Source organism: Prinia subflava, chromosome 5 (assembly GCF_021018805.1).
Source record: "Prinia subflava isolate CZ2003 ecotype Zambia chromosome 5, Cam_Psub_1.2, whole genome shotgun sequence".
In the NCBI taxonomy this organism is placed as follows: domain Eukaryota; kingdom Metazoa; phylum Chordata; class Aves; order Passeriformes; family Cisticolidae; genus Prinia; species Prinia subflava.
Genome location: NC_086251.1, coordinates 33,312,284 through 33,328,766, shown reverse-complemented (window position 1 = coordinate 33,328,766; position 16,483 = coordinate 33,312,284). Strand labels below are relative to the sequence as shown.

General features: G+C 40.0%; 1 protein-coding gene across 5 annotated transcripts in view; it reads right to left on the bottom strand.

Moving 5' to 3' along the window:
• Window positions 1-16,483, bottom strand: part of MEIS2 (Meis homeobox 2) — a 172,556-nt gene that overhangs the window by 4,831 nt on the left and 151,242 nt on the right. For all 5 annotated transcript variants that reach the window (XM_063398824.1, XM_063398826.1, XM_063398825.1 and 2 more), the window contains 2 exons: window positions 1,676-1,734; window positions 193-303 (listed from right to left, as the gene is read on the bottom strand). In XM_063398824.1, the coding sequence (XP_063254894.1) occupies window positions 193-303; window positions 1,676-1,734 (170 nt within the window). The remainder of the gene's footprint in view (window positions 1-192; window positions 304-1,675; window positions 1,735-16,483) is intronic.

The following is a 16,483-nucleotide window of genomic DNA, read 5'->3' as shown; positions in this document are numbered from 1 at the left end:
TGTTTGTTTCACATTTTTCCTTCCCTGCTGCCCTTCCCCCAACCACACCCCAAGTGCAAAAGAAAAAAGCAAGGCAGGCAAATGTGAGTCTTTACGATGAAGGGAGTTGTAAGACATGAGGCTGGTGAAGAGCAGTGGGGGAGAGGAGGCTGCAGCCGCACAGCTGCAGTGCAGAGGACACAAAGACTCTACCTGCAGGCCGGATTCCCATGTGCTGCTGACCATCCAACACAAAGCTTCCCATCGGCTGACCCTCTGGACTATATGCTGCTCCTTGGCTCACTGAAGGATCAAGAAGAAAACCTGATTGTAGTCAATCGTGGACACAGAGGAGAAAGAAGAGAAGACATACCAAACAATCAGCAATTGTTCCAGCTTCGGCACTGAAACGCTATATAAAATATCTTGGCTGTCACTTTAAACTCAGGTTGTGCTTTTTATGAGCTGATTATGTTACCAGGACTATAGAATAAAAATGCTATAGGGGGCCCAATAAACAAGTTTGTCAAGTCAGTTCACTTGCTTAGGATCTGTTTCTCTACTTACCTTTAATGCAAAACAGTGGAAGCCTGTTGAAGTGCTATGTGTTTTTTCTTAATGAAGTAAGTACCTATTCTGTTCCTCTCTAATTACACAAAGTTGTGAATCTGGCATTTGTGACATAGGGTATTTACGATGAAGCTTAATAAAACTTTTAAAACTACTCTCACCTACTCTAAAAAGAGCAGGGAAATTCTGGATGTGGCTTTTCCTATTTATGTATACACTACATTTGGCTTAAGGTTTTTCATGGTTAGTTGCATTAGTGTTTCCCTTTTTTTACCTGTTAATGAAAAAGAAATTTAATGCGACATGGGAACACTTTCCCAAAGATTTGATAACCTTTTCCAAAACCTTTAAAGTGAAGCAACAGGCGAAATCACCATCAAGTTAAAGCCCTTGTTAGTGACAACAGTCATCACCACATGGAGAACAGTTTTATCCCATAACCTCATGTTAGGAAACCACAACTCCCTAGTATGCTGAGGAAATGCATATTAGAAAGTGGAATGATTAACATGGTACCAGTTGTTGTATAAAGTGTTACATATTCTAAATGCTTTAATAGAAATGTAGAAAAGGGGTTGTTATAAAAATCATGTTTCACTGGGAGCATATCTGGTGCATTCTTAAACAAAAGTAATAATCTTTTAATATTTTCTGGCAGTATGGTACCATGTCACATTAGTAGCATATTGTGAATAGTCAAAGCAAATGAATGGATACAATGAGTTTTACAGCTCGCCTTCCAGAAGTAAAAGCATTGCATACACCAAGGAGTTGTGGGTAGCAAGAAAATGAGATTGTCCTGCTGATTGGATGCAGACAAGCAATGAGTAATTCAAGAGCTCACAGTCAAACAAACTGCTTGTGGCACTACTACTTGTACCCAATTACCAATTCAGAGAGAAAATAAAAAGCAGTTTCAGTAGAGTCAGGGTGGGAAATCTCCAATTAGCACCAATTAGCGAAGTTGCTTCCTACAGCGGAATTCTGGGGACATAAGGAAAAAAAAAATAATCTCCCAGAATGCCTGGTTGGAGCATTTATTTACCAGGTGATGGGACTCCTGAAGAATAACTTGATGAGGATTTGCGCCTGTGGGACTTGAATACAGATACTACTTGGAACTTGCCTGCTCGATTTGACTGGTCAATCATAGGCTGTACTATTCTTCTTCTGGCATTAATAAACCTGCAACAGAATACAAAGAATAGAAGTCCTTTCATCAGCTTGCTTCTCTGTTTTGAGAACACCTCTGCTTTAAAAGTGACAGGATTTTAGCATGCTGTGGAAATGTGTTTTGCTTCACGTTGCTTTTTTAAAAGAATATAATTTCACTTTAAAGGATTTTCCTCTAAGTGCTCAGAAATTGTAACCGGTAACATGCTTATCTTACCAGCCAGCTTAAAGCTGGATTTGCCAGAAGGCTTTGAACAAGTAAATGCGACCGAAAACTTGTGTTAAAAGACAATTGTTTCTTTAACTTCTTCTGAGTGGCTCAGATCCTGGTTAAAGTTCACCGACTGGGAGACTTTCTTTTTCCCTTTCCATCTTAGGGATCCAGCTCTCTTTGCAGCTGGCCATAAATGAGGACCAGGCTTTGCCACTCTGTGCTTTCACAAGGTATCGTTAGGTCAGCAAAGCCATCAATTAGGCTGTCTGAAGTTTTATCACCAGCGCAGCAGCAATAAGTGCCGGCCCAGAAAGACTTCTGCTCCTCTACAACTCCTGCAGTTGGAGCCTGTAAAGGCGAGGGTCGTTTGGAGGTCAGTGCCAGCTGGGGGCCACCTCTGTGTCCAAGCGGGGACACCCCGTGCAAGGCGACCGCCTGCCTGCCCTCAACTCAGCCACCTTTCAACTCGTTAGAAACCCCCAGTCACAGGTACATGTGGTTAATATTAGGCCCAAAATAACCTTTTTTTTTTTTTTTTTTTTTTTAATCTCAAACCGGGGTGGTTGCCGAGGCTTTTGAGCACTGGTAAAAGCAGTTAGTTGGCTGGGGAGCCTGGATTTAATTTTGCTAGTAATCCAAAAATAAGTGCTTGCATATTTTTTATTAGCTTAATGCGCAGCAATCCACATCAGCACAAGCTAAATTAATTTCCCTAAAATAATTTTGGAACTTGCCTATTCACAAAATATCTTTGAAAACAGGGCAATTTTCTATCACTCGGGAGCCACGCTTGTTTTTTCCCTCCTCTTTGTATTTTAGAACACTTTGGAGCCTTCGTGCAGGTTTTGTGTGCTATTTCACAGCTCAGGCTTTCGCCTGGTGACCCTTAAGGAGTGCTAATGAAGTCGAATACTAGCGTTTAATCCTCTTCAGAAATACTAACATGCCCATCATCCAAAACAGCCTCCAATAATTGCCATTGGGCCCGATCCAACGCCTAGCGAAGTCTTTCAGTCAGTTAACTGAAAACTAAGTTCATCTGCTCATTTAGTAAATTGCTAGCCTTTATATAGCATCAACTCCGCAAGGCCTTTTGTCATGCTTCCCTCACTCCCTCCCACCCTCTGGTTAAATTCCTTCGCAGATAATAAAGGACGGTGGCACACCTTCGATTGCATCTTCTGTAATCACAGTGGGGGAAATTTCATTAGACAGATGCATAAATGCTACAAGTAGCACTAAAGGGCTCTTTTGCGTCTTTCTGTTTACACCCGAAAGACATTCTTTATTCTTTAGGAAAAGTATCATTCAGTTGTCAGAAATGTCATCCTGCCTCAGAATTAGTCATGACTTCAGGTATTAAAATAAAAACTCAGACACCGTCAATATATTTGTTTATTCCCTTCTGACTGTGGCACAGTGAAGGCATCACTGCCAGTTCTGTGATTCTGAAGTGTGTTTCCGTCCTCAGAGACAAAGGTCCCCGATAGGACTTATTTGCTGAGTTACTTTCCAGTAATGTCGCTGCGCTGACCAAATGGAGCCTGACCTGAACCTCCTGCATCCAGCACGCCTTTTATCAGCTAAAGTTAAGGCCAATAGAGATTAACAGGAAAGCCTGATAAGACTGTTTTCTCTTCTCCTGTGAGCTTCTAATGGTGTATACAGATGGCAAGGTTTTAAAGAATGGAATGAACACTTATTTAGGCCTGTAAAAAATCACAGAAACACCCCCCCCCCCCGACACACACACACTTTCCATCTTACTAACTCCTTTTCTTCAATCAGGCCACTCTTCAGGAAAACCAAATTGCTCTTTCTTTTTTTTTTATTTAAACCCCAACCACTTTTATTATTTACATCTGGTGGTCCCCTTATTTATGTCCCTCTCCACTTCCCTGCATACATATCCCTGCTCACAGGGCTGCGAAGCATTATGGGCCTTGGCTCTCAGCAGGAGAACTCCACACTGTCTTCAAACAAATAATTAAGGGGAAGGTTAAAGGTTCACCCAAAGGTCATATCTTTGGATACTCCTCAGAAAGTTTACATTAGTAAGAAATGGGTGCCCTCTGAAGTGTTCTTTCAATGGGCTTGCACAACAAGGCAGAGCATTAAGAAAATTCTACATCCTTAAGGGTTTCAGGTGACATCTGCTTTACCTCTGAGCACAGAGATTGGGATGCTGTGCTCCAGCCTTACATATTCGACAGTCTCCACAGCCTAAGCCCTTGGGACGGGTGTTGAAAACCCCATCTCGCCCAGCCATTCACTCCCAGAGGAGCGTGGCCTTATTTTATCCAGCTGATGTGAATACAGCCAGTCTTTCACTGCAAACACTACCTAAAGGCAATTCACTAGTTGTTTTGGAAATGGCAGTTCAAGCCCTAAAAGTGAGTTCTCCACATTTGTCTTCCTACTGAAAAAAAAACCAAAAACAAACAAAAAAAACACCCCAAACCAATAGATGTTATACAATTTGTCCAGTTAAAACTTGTGAAAAATAGCTCTTGATTTCTGATTTCATTATTTCTCCATTTTTCTTTTGCACATCTGCATAACAGCAGGTGCAAGCAATGTCCTCTAGAGCAGCAACACTTCATCTAGAGAGAAGATACACTGATGTATACTTGGAAAGATATAGGAGGACAGGCTTTAGGCACCCAGGTAATTTTGAAATTCCATTTCTATGGCTCCTCTGCAAAGTCTTGTTCATAAACAGCATCAGTTATACCCACCAGTGGGTATGTCTGAAAATGACACATGAAATTATTTATATTTGTAAGATTGCAGGTGCAAAAAGGACATACATTTCTGGTGAAGCTAAAAATCGAATCCTAGTTTCACTAGCAGTAGCTACATCATGTAATGCATCAGCACAATTGGTAGACAAGGGCACAGAATGTAGTGTTTGTGCTTTATTATTTATTCCTTATGCTGTCCCATAAATATGCACAGTGCATAATAGAGACGTAGAAAACAGAGTCCCTGCCCTAGCCTTTACATTTTTTAAGGGCTGTTTTTGAATCCCTCGGAGGGTCATATCCAGGGCCAAAGTAAAGCAAAATACAGCTTTTTGCACAGGCTTCAGTTTGTGTTGGAGAAACACTCTGATGTTATTTAGGCACAAATGTCTTCAAAAGGCATTAAGACACAGGTGAAAAAAGAGAACACCAATGCCACTGTTTTCAGCATTATTTGGAACCCTATAAAAGAAGAATTCACAGCTCTGCTCCTGACACTAATTGCTTACCTTGTTCATACCCTTCACCCAGAGGCCAAAGATTGAATGGCCTGAAAAGATGAGTAAAATCTATCAAAAAGACATGGACTTCTTTGTTACTCTGCTGTTAATAGTGATTCCTATTATTTGGATGATAGCAGCAGTTAGAGGACCCAATGAAGCTCAGTCTTACTTCACCCCATGCTTCACAAGCACACTGTCCAAGAGAACTCAGAGCCTGAACAGATTTCCAGGCAAAGCCTGGGGGAGAGGAGAGACGCCTTCTCCCTGTTTGCAGAGGGGAACAGAGACAGAAGGAGATTTAGTGACAAGGCCAAAGTCATACAAGAGATCTTTGGCAGAGCCACACACCCAACATAGATTTCCTCAGTCCTCTTTCAGCGCTCCTACAATCTGCTATCCATATGCTATCTTTCCTTTGTTCCCCCAGCTTAACAGTCAGGCACACTGGCAGGGGACTGCAAAGAGAGCTCACATTGCCACTGTTTGTGCCTTACCTGCTGTGTAGATAAAGAAGGGTCATCAGCCTCCAGGGCTGTGAGGCAATACCTTCACAAACTCTACATTCATATGGTGCTTGGTCCTCATTCCAGAATGATAAATGAGGTGTGTAATGTTGAGAAATACATGTCATTGACATAGCAGGCTCAATAAAAAACTCACTCCCAGCATTTTGCAAATGACAGATTACCAACCTTGCTTATTCAAACAATAGTCATTTGAATTGAAAGGGGCTTTGCATCTTGTATTTTTTCTTTAATTGCTAGCTAAAGCAGCCATATCTATTTTATATAGCTAGTCCGTCTTACACAAGTAGTTCTGGTTACTTTTGTGGGACAGTTTATGAAAGCAAAAATGAATACTATCTGGCTCAAAAGGTACAACAACATGGACTTTTAAAGGAAGTGATTTCACTTTTATCTGCTTACAGCAAAACCCAGTAGAGCAGTAAAGGTGCACTAGTGAATATGCAATGTAGTCTGGTGATTTGGTAGCACCTGTCCTAATTGGTTCCTACCACTGATAATTAGCATGACAATATAATCTAAATATATGCATTTAATCACATTTCTTCAAATAAAGACTTGGTTTTCTTTGTCCAAAATAAACATACATTCTGTACTTTATAGGAAGTCCTGTAATTAATCTTCTTTATACATTTATCATATTTTATCTCAAGTCATATCAAATTATGTTAAACTCAAATTTGCATAACATATTTTATAATAAAATAATGTTTTGATAAAATCATAGAGATATATTTCTGCAGAGTGCAAAGAGAATAAATAGCAAATAGTGATCTCTTAATCTGCTTCTTAAAATCTAGCACACTCAAAAATAATTTTGTTGTTTCCACCGTCTTTTTTATACATACTGTACCTATATTTTGAAACACCCTGACTACACCATAACTGAATCTGCTTAAGATTAGTTCTTGAAATGAACTGTTGCTGACTGTGCAATCTAATTCTAGCAACCAGAATTAGAAACATCTATATCTTTACTTTATGGCTATCATGGAAAATTCGCTTTAAGTATGTAGAGTCACAACAGGTCTTGTTTCAGGAGGACGAAGTACATGAACGCTTAGTAAACTCTAACTCGTTCCAACTGGGGGCCTAATCTGAACTCAAGCAGAGAGTGATATTTAACTCCCATCACTTGTCTGTATGTCTAATATCTTCTCTGCGATGAACTGGTGCCAAACGGAACCATTCCCACCCCAGCAGCGAAGACTGCTCCCCATGAGAAACTGAGGAACAACATGGAGCCACCACACACAACGCAAAGCTTCAGTGTCAGTCTTCAGTCTGGATTTCCACTTAAAATATCCACCCAGAAAATGAGGTGCTAAAATATTGAATTTATTTAACAAACCAGCCACTGCATAAATCGGTTCTCAATTCTTTATGTGAAAACCAGAGAAATAAACAAATTTGTGAGATGAATTCACAATCAGTTCTTTAAAAGGATTAATGACAAGGAAAGTTTTGACTCAGTTTTAGCCCACGACACTTCTGCTCTTAGACTTGAAAAGGACACAAGTACTGAATGAACATTGTCACAGACTTAGTCACAGAAATAATAAAAATACAAAACAACAACAGCAATACTAATTTGGGGTTAGACTTGTTTGCTGTCATCTGAATAAAAAATTTAATTTTTAAAAATTTTTAGGTGCCCAGGGGAAGAGTTTTGCAAGATTTTTCAAAAACCTGCCAAATGTAGATGAGAAGCTCAACTCTTATTAAACCCACATAAATGGGAGGTGAGCTTGAAGAATAAATGGGGTCTAAGCACCTGCTTCAATGTTTTTGCTGAGTAAGAGTCTAAGAATGCATTCTAAAAAGTAATTCAAATGTTTTCACCTTGGACAAGGAAATAAATCCTTGCCTAAATGATATTTCAGTATTTAGACTATGAACATGTCAGTGTTTAGCTCAAGTGCATATGCTACACTGATCCCTTGTTGCCCAAGAATGTCCTAATTTTGAAGGGAAAACAACCAATGAAAGAGTCACAAAATATGTTTTCCTAAGTAACCTAGAAAATTACATCTTTCCCAAGCAGAAAAAAAAATATTAAAACTCATGAGCTGCTCACAGCAGTCTGAAATAATGCATTAGAAAAGACTAATTTGCAGAAACACTTTTATCAATATCCACCTCCCTGGCTTTGTCTATCACCTCAACTTTCATCTGACCAAGTAAAATCTATTTATCGCAGTTTATTTAACTTCTCCCTCTACTATGTATTCTAAACTGACAGAATTAGGTTTAGGAGTCCTTCAGTATGTGTACGCATAAAAATAGTTGAAAAAGTCCCTTGTTTATGCTTCACTGAATCTATGCCACACCTGGTTACCAACTCATATTTGCAGCATTCCTTATAGGAAATTAAAAAAAAAGCTGAGTTAGTCACCTGGAAATGAGCCACCTAAATAAGGCTTCCCTAAGTCATGAATATTGAGAAATGGAGTCAGTTACGTGATTGCTTTTGAGAGGAAGCAGGAGGGACAGGCTGGTTCATTCCCTGGCAAAGCTTTGCCTAGTTTTGGACAGCCTTGTTAGAGAAGGGGGGTTAAGGGCTTCTTATACCGACTTTCAAAAGCTTAGTCAGACATCTCACATCTGTCAAAGGTGTGATTCAAAGGACCTAAGTCACCATCCACGTTTCGTGAAGACTCCAGAAGAGAGAACAACTTAGCTGGGTGCCTGAGGCAGCCTGAGGTAGGTGCTAACCATCCCAGAGACTTCTGCCGCATCTTCTGTGTTTATGTTGGACCTCCTAAAAATACCTCCTGCCATTTGGAGCTGCCAATTGTTGGAAATCATGATTTTGCTCGTCCTGTAACTGTGAGACTGTCCTAAAAAAATCAGAAATTTAAACAGCGCTCTTCCCAGTGTTTACTTTGCGAGTTTTTCAGTCATTGCGCCACATTTTTAAAACGCTCTTCTCAGTCACAAAATCTAGAAACTTACTTAAAAAGGTTCTGACATAACCATTGTCTCCTGGAGCTGGGACCTCGAGTTAACATGAAATAACTTGAGCCTTGTGATAAAATCATGAGAATTGGCAAGACGGGCATCTATTCACCTCAGAGGAAAATCCGCCTCGTTAAACGCCTAACTCTCGGTTTCCAGCTCACTCCTCGGGAGCGCGGAGACACGATGTGGCTCTGCCGAGGAGAGCCCCGGTGGCTGTCACGGGAGCACCTGCCCTGCAGCACAAGCCGGGGAGCGGCCCTGCCTTGGCCCCGGGGCAGCGCTTTGAGCGCAGGCCCTTCCCCGGCGGGGAGGGCAGGCCGCGGCCGGGGCTCCCCAGAGCCTGGCGGCCCTCACAGCCCCGCGACAGGGCCGCACCCAGCCCTCCCAGCAGCCAGCGAGGAGCGATCGCTCCCGGCCGCGGAACTGGGCTGGCCTCGAGGTGCAGCCCGGGTGCCCCAGGGGAGGCGTCCCGCTGTGCAGCAGGGCGCCATGAGGTGGGGCCAGAGCGCCGCAGCCCGGCCGGGGGTGCCGCTGCCCCCGCGGAGCCTTCGCCCGCTGCGAGCCCCGGAGCGCGCCCGAGCAGCGCCGCTCCGCACACGCCCTGGCGCGGGTGGGCACAGTTCTCCTCTCGAGCTCCAGCAAACCTCGGCCTAAGTGGAGCAGTATCGTCCCTTATTCCCCCTTGGCTCCTGGTGGGAATCAGGCGCCTTTTGGTGCATGCCACCTGAAAGAACACAACACACGCCGGAGGAGGAGGAGGCTGTTCCTCTTTTGACAGTGCCATCAGGTTGCTCTTACATGTGTTTTTTTACCACGCACCGTAAAAACGATCTTTTAAAGATACTTGAAAGGAAGGGAGGAGACAAACAGACATACTTCCCTAGCTATTAATATATTACAGATAAAATGTAAAGTCAATAGACACAAGTCATAGCATTTAACCTCATCCTGTACTTGATTTATTGCAGATGGGAATCAACTAGAAACGGAATCACTTTGAAATTTTTACTACTGACATTAAAATTCCATGTTTGTATACATACATCTTGTGGAGATGCTAAATACAATTTTAGCTAATTTGCCATGCGCTTTGATTTGCTAGCACTTAGAAATTCATGTTAAAGGTAGACAACAAACCTCCTCTAAAATCTTAAGTTACTCGTGCATTTAAAGATGTGTTAATTTGTCATCTTAAACTGCTAGGAAAAGATTTTCAAAACTAATTAGGGTCCAACAGTCTTTTGAAAACACAATCAGGAGTTGAGAGATCTCCTTTTAGGTAACTTTAGAAAAACCCAAACAAAGTGTAGTTTTTGAATAATATCACATTCAAGTATTTTAGACCTATTTTTAACTTATCAATATTTAACGTATTATTTTTTTTAATCAATTCTAAATTGTCCAAAAAGGAGAATTGTCAACAAATTTAACATCTGTTTAACTTCCCTGATCAAATAAGATTAAGGCACTAATTCTCCCTTTTACGTTTCAGTGGAAACTACCTAAGTAGCAACTTGCCAAAAATGCATAAAGGTGTTTAACAATTATGTAGTGGGTATGTTTGAAGAGATCAAGGTGCACTCACATGTCCTGTGCTATGGGTATCTCTGATTAGCTTGTCATCTGCTCTGAAGAAGATGTAGCCCAACTCTCCTATACTGTGTAACAGGCCAGCTGTTAGCTGTCTGTCAAGCACCTAAAGTGGACAAGTAGTCCAGGAGCAAAAATGTCACTCCTTTGATCTGGCAAGGAGCAGCTGCTGATTTATAGAGTAGGACTTTGTTCTTCCGTTCCATTTTACTTTCTTTCCTAAGGCAGAACCACAAAATCCAGCAGAAAAAAAAAAAAAAGTGCCATTCTCTGCAACATCAACAAGCTCTGACAACTGCAACAGGGTTTTTCTTGGCCCTAACAAAGCTCTCAGGCATCTCCTTTGACGCTCACCTTTTTTTTCCTTCTTCTTTTTGCAATGCGGTAGTTATTGTTTAATTCAGCTTCTGTAAATGGAATGGACTGTGGCCAGCAAGCCTGGGGCATAAACACACCTGTATGAAAGAAGCCTTATTGTAGCAACCATCTACAACCAACCTGCACATGCACTACCAGTTCGTGAGTTCAGAAGGAATGTTCCATTTTCCCTAACAGTAAATTTTGCCTTAAGATAACCATTTTTTGTACCCACTGTCCTGTCTTGACCATGAAGCTTGTACGCTTTTTCATTGTTATTAAAATCTGAAGGAAAAAAATAAAGTGTATTTTTCTACCTGTCAACCAGGGAATGTTAAGAAATTGGATCCAAAGAGCCCACTTTTAAAAAAAACACAGCCAAAATATATTTATAGAAACACACTGCTGAAAGTTTGAAAACTAGGATCCTAAAGATGCCTGTTCTATTTCAGACATAGTGATGCAGTTGCAAGCACCTCCAGCTTATACTGCTGCAGATTCTCTTCGAAAAAGCATTTGGCAAAACAAGAACTCAGTAAGAAACAGCATTTGATGCAACTAACCAGACTGCAGCACTGCCAGCCCAGAGTCAATGCTCCATTCATTCTCTTAGAAGGTGCTGAGCAGATCCCGTGAGGTGATGTGTTACTACACAGGCTGTTAAAGTCCTGCCTCACCCATTGGTATAGCAAGAGAGTTTTCCTTTATTTCCCTTATGATCTGTTTTCAAGTTTATTAGCTAAAACCCCAAACCTACAGGGCACAATAAAAGGCTGCAGTATAACGCTGCTGAAGAGGAGAGAAGCTGTGTGTTTGACCCTGGTTTGTGTCCACACACATGCTATGCTCACATTTCTTTATAATGTAACTTTAAAAACAGACAAAAAAGGATTATGAAAACAAAGATGGGAAGAGGTGAGAGTGATGGGGGTGACATCATGACTACAAGATCTTTTGCATATATGTTAGCTTGTGGAAATAAATAAGAACTATTACAGCCAGAGCCCTAAGGGAGGCAGGAAAATGATGATGTACAGGATAGTATAAAATGATATATTAAAAACTGTGCTGTCAGTGGAACAATAGAATATTAAGCAAAAGTCCATAATAATTGGCAGATATTTAGCTGTAGACATCTTTCTTTGGTCGGTGGGTACTAAAGTATACGTGAGAGGAAAGAGAACTAGTTAGGCAATTAGAAGTAATGGGCATAAATAATACACTATGTATAAATACACCTCCCCCTTTCCCAAGTTATAGCTCTTATCCGGATACACCTAATAACCTCTCAGTAAGTCATACCTACATGCTGATATCCCTTGTGTTTTGCTCTTTGCACTGTCTGGGTACTGGAGATTATGCTTATGTAAATCTCTTTCTCTGTAGATGCAGATCTTAAATGTTTTCCCTTTAATTTTTGCAATGCTAGTGGCAAGACTCCCTCAAACCAGAGGGTCTAATGTCTTAGTAGTTAAAGATGTGTCAACGCCACACACACCATGAGACTGCAGTCTGCCATGTTATGGAATACGTGCTTCGCAGTGATGAGCTGGTAGCAGAACAAATGTGGGACAAGTGTATTGAGTATGCTAAGATGAAGAGGTAAATATACAGATCTTCCCAGTGTCATACTGGTGAGACTTTTCCTATCTCTCATCACATCTTGTGTTCTCTGTATTCCATGTGAATTGGGGGGAAATGCTCTAAAAACATTTTTGAGAGTTTGTATGAGCATGTTTAATGGACGCTTGTGTCTTAGTTGCAAGCCAAACTGGTTTGGGATGGAAAAATTGTAAATCTCCGTGGAGCTGTTTCCTCAGCCTATCACTCCAGATCCCAGGCTCTCATATTTTCTGACCTTTCTCTCTGGGGCTCAGTCTTGCTCCCTAGCCTACCTTGCTGGCTCCCCAGAGATAATTGCAAAGTACAGCTGGCAAATCAGTGATAAAGCTTGCTGGTGCTCTGCAAGGGTCCTACACTGCCAGATATGTTGTGATTGAGGACATACATGTGAATGTCACACCATTTCTTGTCTCTCTGCTGCTTTAAACAAGCTTCTGTCTTCTGAACAAGCAAGGACTAAAACCTTGAAGGTTTGCTCTTTCTAAAACATTTGAAAGGCTGGGTTCTCGTTCAGTACTCAGCTGGCTTATGGGCAGAGCTGAGCATTAAAGAAGCCTGTGCTCAAGTGCACCATGTTTCAGTTGTTGGCTTTGCCACCTAAAGAGAGGCCTTCTAGCGTATTTTTCTTTCTTCTGTTAAAGGATGGGTAGCTGGAAATGGTTTTTTAATGCAGTCATTGCCACTTAAATAGCTCATGTGAAAATTAAATCTTACCACAGAAACCTGAAACATATTTCTTCAGTCAAAACTGGCTAGTTCTGTAATGTGTTTCACTATCCTATATATTGCGTACAATTGAGATATTTGTCATGAAATGAAACCCAATCTATACAACCTATCTAATATTTACCTTTCTTTCTTTATGAGAGCAGTTTGGAAACTGTGTGTGATCTTACATAATTTTAATAACGGGTTGCTGATGGATTTCAGTATTAGCTCTGACTGTTCTGACTGATTGGATGTTGAGGCATAATTTTCAGAATTTCACTAATTGTTCCTACACTGCGTAGGGGTACAGGCATCTAAGAATATGTGTATAAACCTGCATTTGAGCCCACAAAACTGGTAATGGCAGGGCCATATCCCAAAATGTTCGTCACTTCATCCTGGTCTAGTAAAGTACTCAGATGTATAAGGCAAATTTTCAAAATTATCAAATTCTGTTACCAAAATCATTGTAGGCTCTAAAGCTAATCTCAAATGTTCAGTGAATTTCTGACTTAGAAGGCAGTACTAGCAAATGGGTGTTGACATTAGTGCCTAAATTGTAGGTGATCTGATCTCAAGGAATTTTCTGTCTGGTTACATGTTCCAGGAATCACCAGAAGGTGGACTTAGATACCTAACTACATTTTTTTGGTTAAACAAAAAAAAAAAGCTCCATTATTTAACACTGAAAATGCCTAAATTCTTTAGGCATGTAGATTTCTACTTTTTAAGACCCCATCCTACCATCATTTCCATTGCTGTGTATTTGTGTTTCCTAACAGTCAGTTACTTTCTGCAGTAACTGTGCTCTGTCTCTTGAGTTAGACACTTATGTCCAATCAGGATTCCTATGGATTCTTTTAGACAGACAGACATCTTAGGACAGGCCTGTTCATCTTTATAATAACAGAGATAAATATCTCTCCTTTTTAGCTGACACCATAATTATTTGACTGTTTATCTGGGAAGAAGGAGATCAAGTTTAACCTCCCTATCCTGCTTGATTTGGAACACAGACATATGCATGGGTCCACCACATTGTAAAAGAACATCTGAATCAGCCCCAGAGTCAGTACAGTAAACAAAGCCCTTTCAGTTCATGTTCTGAAGATGTTCCACCCGAATTAAGCAATTTTACAACCATAATTAACTAGCACTTAACTTTCACACATCTGAAGTTGGAGGCTGAACCAAGGGGCTGTACAGTCAAGCCCATGTTCTTAATTAATTTTGTTCTAGTGACTAGTCATTACATACACAAAAGAACTGGAAATCAGGAGAACAGGAAAGACATAATAGTGAAGAAGAGTAAAGATGGAGCATTATGTTCAATAGCTCATTGACTGAGAAACTCAACTCAGTTGGAACAGTTAAGACATTGATTTAAATCAAGGTGAAGAGAAGACCTGCAAACATATATTCTATTTAACAAGTGACTTTCCAAGCCAGTGAGCCAGAGGATAGCACTCCCTCTACCCCGTGTGAGTTTTTTGTGTAAAGTTTGGTATGGATGATGTAGAACAAAAACTTTGGCTGAGTTTGGCTCTTGGGGAAGTTTGGTCCTTGAGGCAAGGCTGATTTTGTGTTGAAAGTTGTGTTGCTGTGGAACAGGTTACTGTCTATTTATCATTGTATATGTATTTGTGCTCCTACTTTGTCCTGGAGGTCCTTTATATAATAAAATAACCATAGACAGAGGAATATCTCACTTTATGGTACTGCTAGGGTTACAGTTCTAGATTTCTCAATTATATCCCATTCTAAACAGTTCTGTGCATGCTCACCAGTGGAAAAAAGTATGTGAGGACCAAAAGTTCTTAAGCTTCTTGGGACTAGATAGCAACTACACGATGCTGGAAAATTCAAAGTTTGCAAAAGATAAAATTACCTTAAACTAAAGATTGCAGTGCAGGGTTTGTGCTTGACACTCATGAAACTCAAATGTGATACATATATAACAGATACATACGTATTGAGGAAATATTTTATAAAATATGCTATGCATATTTTTTATTGTGGCTTAATTAATACATAAACCAATATTATAATAACACTTTCATAAGAAGTTCAAGCCAAGTTTTACAGCATTTTTAACCAACCTTTGAAAGAAACATAAAATTTAAGGTCAAAAGAAATATTATGTAAAACAAACAGACAAATCCAGTGAAAAGAGAAAAATATACCAAATTCACAGGCAGCATCCTCAAATAAAGTAATTCAGCATTGTACTTTCATGCACAAGAATTTAAAAATTAATTTGATAAGAAATTAACTATAAATGGAACAAAAGCAATGTTTTTATTTGAATTCATTGTCCAAACTGAAGAAAATTTACGAATTACAAATGCAGACACCTGTGCAGATTGACTAGTAAAGGAGAATTAAGTTTCCATTTCCTTTTCTTGATTCTTCCACAGTTGTTACAATCAGTCTTTCCAGTGTGACTATATTATCACCCACAAAGATTTTTGCATCACTGTAATCATAAAGGCTATGCTTTATATCTTTATAAATCACATGAAGTTTAGCAGACCCTAGTAATTCCACATATGTTTTAATCCTAGTAAATTCTAGCCTAAGACAGCACAGCCTATGGTGTCTCACCTGAGTTCTCAGAGATATTTCAGGAAGTGCATTAGCTCTATGAAACAGTGAAATAAATAAAAACAAATATAGTGGTCAATAAGAAAAGAAAAATTTAGCACTCTAAAAGGGTTTTGACCAAATCTTAAGTTGAAAAATCCAGCTGTATTTCATGTATCTCCCTTAACCACGGATCAGTTTTGCTGAGATGAGTGGTCCAGTTAGCTGCCTAAGCTTTGATGCCTGATAACATGTGTTCCCAGTAAAAAAAAAATTATCTAGAGGACCTTTATTCCTGTAGTTCAAGAAACTAAGGTCTTAAAGAACAAATATGAAAACATCATAATGTGAAATTCCACAAATTTCACAGTTCCATGTGAAATTTGATTGCTAGGACAAATCTGATGCAAAGATGTGCAGCTGAGTGCCTACACTTCATTTTCAAGTGTATTAAAAACGGATAAAAATTGGAAAGAGAAATGGTTTTTGGGCATGTTTTGCATCCAGACCAAAACTCCCCATTTAATCCTTCTGCCAAATTTATTCCAAGTGCTACCAAGATCATGTCTGTTTTTTTCCAATAGAGCACAGACCTATAATAACTGCTTAAGCATGCCATACAGTATTAATCTTCCTCATGAATGCTGTCCCAAACCAGTTTCCATGGAGAGAAATTAAGAGATATGTACAGGCAAAGGAGAAAATATATGGCTAGCCAATGATACAGAAAGGCTCTTTAGCTACAGAAAAGCTCTTTAGATGGGAGCTATGGTAGAAAGGAAGTATTTTTCAACTGAAATGCTGAACTGAGGGGAGGACAGCACTAGACAAAGTGAGAAGAGAGGAGAATGGGGAGTGGGGGAGGGGAAGAGACGTCTATATTGAAGTATGTTTCAACATTTTTTTAAAGAAGACAATTTTGAAATTGATCCAGAAAAGGAGGGAGGAAAGTTG